Source organism: Phragmites australis, chromosome 2 (genome assembly GCF_958298935.1).
Source record: "Phragmites australis chromosome 2, lpPhrAust1.1, whole genome shotgun sequence".
In the NCBI taxonomy this organism is placed as follows: Eukaryota; Viridiplantae; Streptophyta; class Magnoliopsida; order Poales; family Poaceae; genus Phragmites; species Phragmites australis.
In genome coordinates, this window is record NC_084922.1 from 43,840,855 (window position 1) to 43,853,448 (window position 12,594).

Consider the following 12,594-nt stretch of genomic DNA (forward strand, 5'->3'; position numbering starts at 1 on the left):
TCAATAATTACACCAAATTCCAAAGAGACAAAGTTGACAAATGGATCCCAGGAATGGAACGGCTGCAGAAGCATCAGCAAGATGAAGAGAAGGCCATGGAAACAACATCTAGGTGCACACCACGCACGCCCTGTTTGCACAGACAGCTTAAACAAGGGGCCTAAATTCTTGCCACTGATGTCACCCTCACACTTCCAAAGGTTGACATGAAGATAAAATAAACAAATAGCACACCGCTCCATGTTTTGAGGGCATGCGCCCTCCCTTTTAAAATTTAAATCCCAGCTTAAACATGACCAGGTCAGTCATCAAGAGGATATTTTACCTTCAGATGAAAATTTACCGTGTGGAATACTTCCTGCGAAGTTTATCATACGGCAACGTCAGTTTGTCGCATGTGTATTCCCACCCTTGAGGCCTTATTTTTTATGGGAACAAGAATTCAAGAAGGCCTTACAAATTTCACACTAAGCTACCATCAGGGAACCCACCCATTGGGGAAAAAAACATCCTACACTTGCTTGAAAGAATATGAAGCTTCCAAGTGCAACCGCCCAATTAGCATGTGGACAAAGTGGTTTGCAGGCCCTTCATATCAGAAGGCAGTTTGTAAATAATTTGTTGGTAAAAGTGATCACCTTGTTGGCCTAGCTCTTAATGGTTGCCTTGTAACCCTACACATCCAAACAAAACAAATAGCTTCAGTCATGGAAAGAGGAGAGGCATGCCAAGGAAGGAACAGGTAAAATAACCTAATCACGTAAAGTATTGCAACCACATATAGAGCAATAATAGAGAAAAACAGTTATGCACTGCGTTACTACATTACATATAGGCGCAACAGAAAGAGGATTAGATTAAAACAAAAGGCAGATCATAGGGGTAAAGGTAGGTCCCTCAAGGAGTATAAACCAATTTATAAACCTCTTAGCTACAGGAATTCTGCTTTAAAGCATGCCAAAGCTTCTTCCACTTCCTTCCTAAACACAACCACCACCTCTGCCACGACCAAACCAAACTAAAAACACAACTCACCAAACACACAACGCAAGGTAAGAGCAATGGCGAAACATAGCCCCCAAAGCCATGACCAACCACTCCAAGAAGAGGACTATATAGATATGGATTTGAGTTCACCACCACCAGCAGCAGAAGCTGCCACCACCACAGCAAGCTTGTTCTGCTACAACACTGCCATGGCAGCCTCCCCACAAAACTCGCGAGAGTTTGAATTCCACATGTCGGCTCCACTTGACCAGTGGGAGCCCACGGCATCCCCAGCAGACGAGCTCTTCTACAAGGGCAAGCTGCTGCCGCTCCACCTTCCTCCACGCATCCAGATGGTTCGGAAGCTCCTCGAGAGTGCGGCTGAGAAGGGCTTACTCTTAGCGAGGACTGCCCCAGCAACACCATACCAGTCGTGCAATGTATCAGCGGCGAACTCATGTTATGTCAGTGGTGAGCTCAATGCAGAGCATTACTTCCATGAGTGCATATCCGTTGGCATTGATGCTGAAAAGGAGGTGGCAGCCTGTGAGAAGAAGCCATGGTCCAAGAAGCTCAAGTTCATCAGGCACCTCAACCTTGGTCTCAAGCTCAAGGCATCAAAAGCTTACCTCAAGACAATATTTACCACTAAAGGAGGGAATCCAGATGACAAGAATGGCACACCTAGAGCAAACGAGCTCTCCAATGCACAGTTCAAGACCTGTAGGAAGAACCCATTTGGCTATATCAGAAGCAACAGGTACATAGCCTCACCCGTCAGCAATAGTACGACACTAGGAGGCAAGCTTAAAGAGGACGAGTGCGGGCATAGAAGATCCTTCTCCAGCGTCATTATCCGATACTCGTCATCAAACAAGACATCCTCTGTCTCATCATCATCATGTTCTTCGTCAAATTCATCCTCCTTCTCCATCCCAAGTTCAAATGACTCTGGTGTTGGACCGGTGCTGAGGAGGAGCAGCAGTGCAAGCTCAGAGATGGACAATCCAATTCAGGGTGCAATAGCATACTGCAAGAAGTCGCAGCAACTGGCCTCAGTGAGGAAGAGTGCAAGCGATGCAGGTTTCCGGTTCATGTCATCATCAGCATCAAAAATAGCAGCAGAATCTGAAGAAGCAGAGGATATAATTGAGATTAGCCAAAATATAAATGTAAATTCAATGCCCCCCAATAATTCTGTGCTCTTTTGATCTTGAGCTTTCTGCAGATATGATATATGTTAAATGTTATGGTCTTCAAAGTATAACTGCAAGCAATTTCTGTTTGAGGACAATGAGCTTCAATATGCAATAGCAAATATTGAAATAGTAGTCTAGCATTTGATATGTCTGTGATGTACCAGAGAAAATCTCACCAACAAATTAAACTGAAGTGATATTTTCTCTGATCAGTGTCTTTAGCCACGGATGCATGTGCCATGACCAAAATGAGAGGTAATACAAACAAAATCACATGTCAGGGACATAACTAACCTAACACAGCCAATTATTTTTGTTTGGATCTGGCATTTTGTACTGGCTGCAGAGCTATCTCTAGTAAACAAGTCTTCTGATTAAAGCCTATCTGTTTCCTCTTTCTTGAACACAACACAAGAAACATGCTCTCGAAAGACTGTTTAAAATATATGCCCATGGGTAAATGGAGTAATTAAGATCTTGTTCTTTACAGACTAATGAAAGAGATTATCAGAGAAAGCAAGACAATGAAAGCTTTATTATGCAGCCTGAATATTACATTATGAGAAGAGCCCAGCTAATGCAAATACCAACAGTAACTCAAAATGCACAACTTGGACGAAGAGAATTTCTGGAAAGTGGATATCATCAACTGGCCTCCATCTTTAAGCTATGCTATTCAGAATGCCAATGTCATGCTTTCTTGTCAACCAAGGAACATGCAAATGGTATAGCAGTGACCTTTTCTTAGGAGAAACAAGGCAATCGTGGCCAACACTTAAAACATGAAAGCAGAAAGGCAAAATCCCTTTCTTTCTGTGACAAAAAAAAGGAGTATCCACAATATAATACATATCAGCAATATCAATAAATTACAGGTACAGGTTGCTCATCTTTAAAGCTACGGATCATCTGACAACAAGAATGAATTGGTTAACCAACAAAAAAATCGGGGGGTAATGGAGGCACAAATTTCTGTTCCCACCAATCCCTGCCTTAGCTCAATGGAGGTCATGATACACATTTCAAGAAACGTTGAAGTGTCACAAATAAATAAGCAAAAAAATGATAGCTATGTTTCAACTTATTTGAGCTTAACTTTCTATGAGGCCAAACAGTTATCAGCTTCTGTTTTTCTCAACTGGTTTTATTTATCCTGAAGCATCAATTGATGATTCATCGTGATAACTAAGCAGTGTAAAAGGTTCGATCACAAGGTAGGTCAAGGACACTATAACAAAAGATCAATTCCCGGGATAACTCTGGTTGTCTAGCAATTTTGTAAGTTAACTTGGCAAAGATAGTTCAAGAGAACCAAAGCAGATAACAACGAGAACTATTCAAATTGGTTACTCACATTTGGGTTCAGGAAAGCTGCAAAGCAATGGATAAGATCAACTTTATTCCCATAACATCAAGTTTCCAATTGGGTAGTATTCCTAATATAAGCATATAAAAAATGGTTAAACTGCAACAGCAGATCCGATATAATATATCAGCATATGGATTTAATGATTGTCAATAAAGAACACAGCTTATCAGAATCTATCCTAAATCAAAACAAATGAAACCCACTCAAGGGAACAATGCATTCCTTAGCTTCAAAGCAGAACATATAGTGAAGAAATGACCAAGTGAAGACAGGAAACCTTAAACTAAGAGAGCATATCAACAAAAGGCAGGGCAAGTTTAAAAGAGTTATCCACTACATTGATGATGTTGAGCAGTGTTAGGACTTATAAATGTAACAGGGCCTACTTCACACTTCCCTGCTTCTTAAGCACCCATAGTTAGCCAATGTTTGTGTTGTTATTAGCCAAATCTTATGTAGTTTTGCATGAGATTAGCTGCATCTTTTTGCTTTTCAGGTCCTGCAGGAATTTTTAGTGTGCTTGGATTGCTGTGCCAACTTGTAGTACTGACTCTCTGATTAGTAACCAAAGTAATATGTGACAAATTAAACTGGTCTTTGATCCAGTGACTGACACCTGTACTAAAGTCTAACCAGGACATGTGCATCCGAGTGATCATTTCAAATCCACAATAATGATGCCTTTGATTCATATATTTGGATCATTCTTTTCAAATGTTAATTGGAAGCCATATCAAGGGAGGTAAAGGTTGCATAGACTAACTGTTTCTGAATGATTATAGAAGATGTCATTTGCTGAGTCTTGCATGTCAAATAAATAATAGAGCTCTAAATAATATCCTTCTGGATTCAATAAACATTACCGTATATAGCCTTCCTGGCAAGGCGAGTACTGAGTACACTTCAGTTTACATTAACTAGCTGTGGTAGAAATTTTATATTTTCAACACAAGACTGAAAAAGTTCAGGAATACATAAATCAAAGTAACAATAATCAAATTTACATCCAGAGTGAACTAGTGAATCTTAAGATCATTTGGCTGACAAAACGTCTAATTAGCTCGATAAGTTTATTAATACATTTTACAGTTGTAGTATGAAAACAAGATTATATGAGCAACAACAAAATAGCATATCAAGAACATGATGCCTAACTGCTTAAAAGGAACTAAAACCCAGTCAAGACTTGAAGCTGCATTACCAAATTAAAGGAACAAGCTCAGGATGTCTGTACATTTGAGAATCCTGGTCTCTTCCTGGCTCTCTTCGCTAGTGTAGTTTTCTCCTTTTCCTTTTTTTTATGTTTCTTTGTACAGTTGTATCTTCTTTTTCTTATATAATAATATTTTTACCACAATAGGGGATTCCCCTACTGTTTCCCCTCAAAAATTAAAGGAACAAGCTCATAATTAGGAATGAGGTACATGAGCACACGTAAGATAAGAAGTGAGACTTTGCAGCAGCAGCATCACAAATTACGCGTAGGTGCGTACACATTGAATTACAAACACAATACTTCTCATGAAATCTGGAAAACTGGAAGTTGCGTAAATTTTAAAGCACATCAAGGGTTAAGTAGCTTGAGTCAACCATTGGCTTGTGCTTTAAAATATGTGCAATCCTCAAAAGGGTAAAGCATAGAAGCACCTCTCAGAAAGAAAATAGAATTTGTAACTCACAGGTAAAATAGATTGAGCACATTTGGTGCCATAAAATTCTTCAACTGCAGGAGCCTTGCACAACGGGCATCCTAGTTCCATGTGGTTTTGTTGTTACAGATGGAATTGTACAATCAACAAATAATGTGAGCTATTGTATCTGTTAGTGAGTACATACTCGATCCCAGTGACAGACTGAGTTTAGACACCCTTTCTCTTTACAAGGCATATACTGGATTAAACTCAGTCTCTGAGAGCTCAGTATTGTCATACCAGGAGCTCGAGCCACTTCTTCTTGACATCTTCTCTTTTTTTCTAATCTTCCTTATGCGTTTTGACTTCACCACATAGTATGTCATAGTACCAAGAACTCCAGCCATTGTGACACCACCTATCAAACTAACAAGTATTGCTGCCCACTGGAAGTGGCGGCCTAGCACAATATAGCAGGAAGCAATGAAAGAAATTGTAGTGCAAACTGAAGCCAGCCACATAAGCTTGTTGATCACCTCAACAACCCTCCGCTCAGACTTGGTTTCTCCCCTGACAACTGTTATTTGAACTACGACCACCGCCAGTGAAGTAAATAAAGCTACAGCATTGAAGATGAAGAATATCTTAAAGGAGGCAGCCTGAACAACAACTGCAACCCCATAGTTGTCATTTCCACCAGGTACGGTAAATATTGCTGCAAAAGCAACTGTAGCAAAAAGCACGGCAACAACTGTTACAGAGTTTGTTGCATTATTGATGCCTTCTCGGTGCAACTTCCTGAGTTCCTTAGCAATGCCATGAACATTTTTGTTTGTTTTTCTCGTTTGTTCCAGCTGTGTGTGAACATCTTTCTTTATCTCTGTCACTGTCTTCCGTAGCTCATCTCGAGGCTGATTCAGCTCCCTAGATCTGAGCGCACCATGTTGAGATAAAATATCCTTAATTTCACAAGACTCCTCACATACTGGCAACCCTTCAGCTATATCATAGGCAGTCTTGTGGTCTCTGGTCAGTGCATTGACATGGGTATCTGGTAGCCGCAAAAGAACAGTAACTATCTGCAGAAGATAAGAAATAAAAAGGGCAGTAAGTCCACTTGAGTTGAAAGATAATAGTTAAGTTAGGCGCAAGTAACTGTTTTATGATATCAAGCAGTATTGTGTATATTGAAAAAGTACAATATGCTTGTTTTGAAATGTTTCAACACTATGATTAAAAACTAGTGACCCTATACTCTAGAGCACTAACATGCACATATTTTACATAGTGCAGCCTAAGAAAGCATTTGCATTTCTTGCTAGACAATTTGATGTCTGAAGAATAAACTGATGTATTTCCTAGGGTGATACATCCACCTGAAAGTATAGCATTAACTTTTCAGGACACTTTTAGAAGATGGGATGGAAGGTGGCCACCAGAGAATTGAATAATTCAAACTTCAATATCAGTTTTCCCAAAAGAGAAGTAAATCCTAATTGAAAGTTGATAGGTTAACAGTGAAGTAATGAGAAGGTAGAATGATTTCGTTTTCTAGGTATGCAGTATGCACTAAACTTATGAGCTGGCCTAGTCAGAGTCGCTATTTCTTCACGGTGTTCCTTTAAACCTAGAAAAAGCATGTCAATGCATGTGGAACGAAGCATTGAACTGTCTAAGGAGAACAAAGGAGCAATTATCACTGAGAGAGATTATGAGCAGCTATCAACAAATACATGCACATTAATTTTTTGCATATGGAACAGCAATTTAAAAAGTTTCTCAATATTTTTTGTGAATACCTCTGCTCGTTTTTTTCTTGTTGCAACATGCAACGCCGTGTTCCCATTTTTATCTGGCAGCATTACAATTGCCGGATCAGCATCCACAAGTGCTCTAAGCACATCACAGCTTGTTCCCTTTACGGCCATATGAAGGGCAGTTTGACCTTTCTTGTCATTTCTTCTTGCTAACTGAGGATCTTTCTCGAGTAATTCTTTAACAATTCCAATATGTCCCTGTCGAGCAGCAAAATGTAAGGCATTTTTTCCATTATCTTTGGCCATTTCCACCAATCCAAAGTCATCTTGTTCCAGTAACAATCTGACAACTTCAGTATGGCCCCTCATAGCTGCTGATATAAGCGGAGTAGTATTTGCAGGGCCAAATGTTTTGGCAAGCATCCTATCGTGAAATAACATTTCCTGCACAACAGCTGACAAAAAGTAATCATGCTCGTTAGCACAATTTGCTCCCTATATAACTAACGGTGACATAAAGATACTCTGAACAGTAAGTCAAAATATATCAATTACATAATCCTAAATTTCCCTGAATATAAGCGAATTGATTATATTAGTGTCACAATTACTGTATATAAATTAGAATGTTTGGGTTAATCACAACCTATCCAGAATCTACAGAACGCATCGAAGGGCCACAACTTTGATGTGGCTATGTCCCCATGCAACTAAAAGCATTTCCTATCATCCCAAAATTCCCAAATCCCAGATCCCTCACACACCAAACTATTTTAAAGTAATCATGTACTCAAAGGTGCTTCCTATTTTGCCCACCAGTTGCTATTTGAATGCTGAAGTACAAGGGTCTTTGAAGAGTAAAAGTTTTTACATCTTTTGCAAGTGCACATATGTTGAGACACTGAGCTCATAGGTTAACGAGGGGCCTAGTTTATAACAGCTAATCGTTATAGATAAATGAATAAACAATAATAAAAAACTGTCCAAATAAGAAGAAATATGTGACTGCATAATGGCCATGCTCTCTATTCAGTATCTATCCTAGCTTGAAAAGAACACAAAATATCATATTCTTTTTCGAGAACGTGCCATTTTTCATTGAGAGAGAGAGAGAGAGAGAGAGAGAGAGAGAGCTCATCAGTAGTTTTTTATGTATACATAATCCTAGTAACAAAGTAATCAAAATACAAGCATACACTGTGCAACAATTTTGTTCAGACTTAGAAGAGGTTATTTCTTCTAAACAGATTTGTCAATTGCAGCAGAAGCTATACAAAACTTCTTACTGTTAAGAAAACTCGGAGTTCCGAAATTTAATTATCCACAAAATTCTGAGACTAAACAGTGTGCTACAGTACAACTAACCAGGAAACCAATAGACCAGCAACAGCAATAAAGGCGCAGTTCCAAGCTCAACGCTCCAAATTGCACCAAACAGATACACGAATCGTAACAGAGAGGTCTAAAGGTTAGGATCTCACCATGATGCCCTTCTCTCGCCGCGACGTGCAGCGCGTCGTACCCCGACCTATTCTTTGCGACCAACTCCTCGGCGTCGAGGTGCCGGAGCAACTCCACAACCACCTCGAGGTGGCCCCTCTCCGCGGCCGCGACGAGCGGCGTCTCCCCGGCCTCGTTCGGCTCCGCGGCCACCGCGCGCCGCGCCGCCTCGAGCTCCTCCACTCCTTCCCCCGTGGCCACGGCCGCGGCGGCTTCGCCCAGCGCGCGTCGTAGCGCCACGGCGTCTCCTACCCGCGCCGCCACGTGGAGGTTGGTGTCGTTGTGCCGCCCCGTCACCTGCCGCACGTACCGCCCCCGCTTCCCGCTGCCCGACACAGACATCACCTTCACCGTGCCGGCTCTGGCGCCGGCTACACTGCCCTCTGCGCCCAATCAAAAAAAAAAAATCAATCAGTACGATGAACCACCGGAAGCGAAGCATCTAATGCTTAATCGACCACCCTCTCCATCGCCCTCTTGCTTACCCTCGTGGATCTCGAGCGACATCGTGAGAGGCGCAGTCCGGGCCGGGTGCCGTGGAAGGGTTTCCAAGGTAGGGTTTGGGCGGGGCGCGCGCTTTAAGAAGAGTGAGCCACGGCGACCCGCAAGGCGTCAGCGGCTGCGTCGCGTAGGAAGGCGAGAGGAAGGAGGCGTGGGAGGCGAAGAGCGAGACGGTAACGACTCCTTTTGGCGGCTTGGCCTCTGGGGAGCTTTTGTTGGGGCCCGGCCGGGCAGGAGCAGATCGGAAATGGACTGAAGGGGGACCCGCCGGGCAGGAGCAGATGTGAAAGGGACGGACACGGGGAGTGGCACGAGGGGGGAGTGAGAAGCTGCCCGGTGGCTTCGGGGGTGTGCTTTCGCTTGGAACGTCGACGTTACCAGTCCAGGATGAGGAGGATGAGTCCAAGACGGAGACTGCGGACGTGGAAGAGCGAAGAGACTTGTTGGTCACGACCTCCGTCACACTCGCACCGGGAGTTAATGGGCTCATGGCACGTTCCGTTTTGTATTATCGGATGGTGATTAGCGTGCCGTCCTCCCCTTTTAGCGATAGTTAATTGGCGATGGCCAGTGCGCGACAGAGTCTCTGAGACACTGACCGATGGATGGTTATAGCAGGTGACCAGCTTGTCCCGCGGAGACGCCGACTGGCAGGTAGCGAAGATATGGCCTTGCTCTCACATCAGGTAGTGAAAATATTGAACAGAGCACATCAGATGTCAGGAGCAAGCGACAAGCCTAAAACCTTTTATTCTTGTAGCATCGTCAGCCGTCCGGATGGATGTTACGAGATTGAATAAGCTTCTTTTTTTTTTTGAACGGATTCGTTTCTCGAGCTAAAAAATAACGGATTCTTTAACTTCAGGAGAAATAATGGCTTCTTGGGCCGGCCTGAAACCCCTACGCCACACAGATGGAAACGGCCCAAACGATTAAGTCCAACAGTAAACAGCGACCGTTTTTCAACCGTTTCGCCCTGCGCGCCTCAACAAAAACCGCACCGGCGTCGCCGTTCGTCCCTCCTCCATTGAAATCTCCATGGCGCCTCCTCCCTCCGACGGGCAGCTCGGAGACAAGCTGACCATGGAAGACACGAAATCCCTTCTCCCGTACGGCACTGTGGATTCCTCGCTGCGCGCCCTGGCCGGGCAGGCCGAGGGTTTCGGCCGCCACGCCATCGGCGGCCGCCACGGCGACGTCTACCACGTCACGAACCTGGAGGGTACGTACGCCTTTCCCTTCTCCTATCCATCCACCCCCGTTCATCCAACGTCTAGATGTGCCGCATTGATGAATGAATTCTGCAGACGACGGGCCGGGCTCCCTCCGCGAGGGATGCCGACGGCGCGAGCCGCTGTGGATCGTCTTCGACGTGTCCGGGACCATCCACCTCTCCGTGGGCGTGTGCGTGTCGTCCTACAAGACCATCGACGGCCGCGGGCGGCGCGTCAAGCTGTTCGGCAAGGGCCTGCAGCTGCGGGAGTGCGAGCACGTCATCGTGTGCGCCCTGGAGATCGAGGGCGGCCGCGGGCACGACGCCGACGCGGTCCAGATCAAGCCCCGGTCCAGGCACGTCTGGGTGGACCGCTGCAGCCTGCGCGACTTCGCCGACGGCCTCGTCGACGTCACGAACGGCAGCACGGACGTGACCATCTCGCGGTGCCACCTCGCATCGCACGACAAGGCCGTGCTGATCGGGGGCAGCAGCAGCCACGTCGAGGACAGGTGCATCCGGGTCACCATCCACCACTGCTTCTTCGACGGCACGCGGCAGAGGCACCCGCGCGTCAGGTTCGGCAGGGTGCACCTCTACAACAACTACACCAGGAACTGGGGCATCTACGCTGTCTGTGCCAGTGTTCAATCGCAAGTAAACAAGAGAATTTTTGTTTAGTTGTTCATAAGCCACTCGCTTCTCATCAACTCACAACCAGTGTACCTTCTCGAGCTGCCTCAGATCATCTCCCAGTGCAACATTTACGAGGCAGGGGAGAAGAAGAAAACCTTCATGCACAAGGAAGAACAGGTCATTCTACAAGCCCATACTAGTTTTGTTCATTACCCCGCGAATGACTTTTTCTTTTCTTTTACTGAAACAAGCTTGAATTGGTGATCGATGCAGGCAGCAGACAAAGATCAGAGCTCAAGCGGACGCATCCGGTCCGAAGGCGACCTGTTCCTGAATGATGCGCAGGAGTGCGCTGCTTATGCTTCAGAAGGTGCAGGAGATGAGCTGTGGGACTTCAAGGTCCAAGACTGCTACCAATCTTGTTCGGTTCAGCCCGCGTCAATGGCGCTCAAGGAGCTCCTGCAGTGCCGCACCGGCTGGGAGCCGGTTCCGATGCTACCAGACGTCTCTTGCACGGAAGAAACTGTGAATCTTGCTGATCCTACCGCCTGAAATAGCATACCCCAATATTTGAAGTGACTCCACTAATAGCATTCCACAGTAACTATAGCAATCACGGTAATAGTATGTCTGATAAAAATGTCATCAATAATGTGAAATGGGTTTTGAGATATCTGAATCCTGTGTGCATTTCAATTTATTTTCACCGAACTTGTGGATCACAAAAAAATTCCAATGGAATAAGATTAACACGTGAGAAAAGCGATAATCAATTGATTAACGGTGCTACCTGATTCCGACCAATTGCGTCCGCAGAGATTCTGCATGGACGTTGTTTTTAAAGCTGCCGATGTTTTGTTTGGCCAGTTACAGTTTAAAACACCATTTTTTTTAAGGAACCAGTGTTTCTGTCAGAGGATGAACTTCATAAGTGGAGATTTGGAGGGAACTTTTTGAGATTCGGTCGGGAGATGATTCTAAATCTGCCTTGTATGTGAAATAAATAGGAGTAAATGAGATGCAGGTTGTCGGAGGATTCACTCCTGTCGCAGGGATCCCGAGAGACCCCTTTTTAGAGATTCGGCCGGGGGGATGATCCTGAATGAGTTCGTCGGAGAAATAAATGGGAATGAATGCAACGGCCGGTGGGGGGGGGTGTCAACCTAGTGCAAGGAGAAGTAAATGCACCGGAATTTTGACAGGTTCGAGCTGCACGGGGGCGTAATACCCTACTCCTGTATGGATGCTATAACTATCCTAAGGAAGTCCCTCAAGGATGTTGCTGGTTACAAAAATGTTGGCCTAACTAAGAGCTTGAGGCTCCTTGTTCTTCGGCTGGAACTGTGCTCAGCCTTGCTCACAGTGTCTCTCTTCGTTGGTCTGGTTCGTTGTGTGGTTGGTGTTCTTACGCCGTTGTTGGTCTTCTCCGAGAGAGTCCTCACCGAGAAAGTTCTTTTCGAGAGCCTCCCCCTTGCTTCTGAGTTGCCGGCTATTTTAAGTACCCGCCGACCGAGACATACCCCGAACGGGAAGGAGGGGGCACAAGTTTCAAGACGCCATGACTGGAAAAGGCGTCATCATTTCTTCTGGGTGAAGTGACCGGGGGTGGAAAATGCGTCGCACGCCCGGTCAGCTGTCACCATAAATGCCCTGGCAACGGGCGCCGTGGAGAGGGCCCACCGGGCAGCCTCAGAGCAACCCGGCGTGCCCGCCCTGTCTTGTTCCTCTGCCACAGCAGTGCGGCAGACGGAACGCCTTGATCCTCGTGATGTTATCCCAAGACAAACCGGATGACACGGGA

At 45.0% G+C, this 12,594-nt stretch overlaps 3 protein-coding genes across 3 annotated transcripts; 2 read left to right on the top strand and 1 right to left on the bottom strand.

The window, feature by feature from the left end:
* The first annotated feature begins 998 nt into the window (after positions 1 to 998).
* LOC133909096 (probable membrane-associated kinase regulator 4) lies at positions 999 to 2,291 on the top strand. Its single transcript, XM_062351381.1, has one exon. It carries the CDS (start codon positions 1,062 to 1,064, stop codon positions 2,196 to 2,198), a length of 1,137 nt encoding a protein of 378 aa, XP_062207365.1. The 5' UTR covers positions 999 to 1,061; the 3' UTR covers positions 2,199 to 2,291.
* Positions 2,292 to 5,237: 2,946 nt separating this feature from the next.
* LOC133909094 (ankyrin repeat-containing protein NPR4) lies at positions 5,238 to 9,098 on the bottom strand. Its single transcript, XM_062351379.1, has 4 exons — positions 8,929 to 9,098; positions 8,425 to 8,826; positions 6,986 to 7,398; positions 5,238 to 6,265 (listed from the first exon to the last, which is right to left on the bottom strand). Exons 1-4 carry the CDS (start codon positions 8,948 to 8,950, stop codon positions 5,432 to 5,434), a joined length of 1,671 nt encoding a protein of 556 aa, XP_062207363.1. The 5' UTR covers positions 8,951 to 9,098; the 3' UTR covers positions 5,238 to 5,431.
* Positions 9,099 to 9,982: 884 nt separating this feature from the next.
* Positions 9,983 to 11,450, top strand: LOC133907769 (putative pectate lyase 21). The gene is made up of 4 exons (XM_062349856.1): positions 9,983 to 10,166; positions 10,252 to 10,814; positions 10,902 to 10,970; positions 11,067 to 11,450. Exons 1-4 carry the CDS (start codon positions 9,983 to 9,985, stop codon positions 11,343 to 11,345), a joined length of 1,095 nt encoding a protein of 364 aa, XP_062205840.1. The 3' UTR covers positions 11,346 to 11,450.
* Positions 11,451 to 12,594: the final 1,144 nt, after the last annotated feature.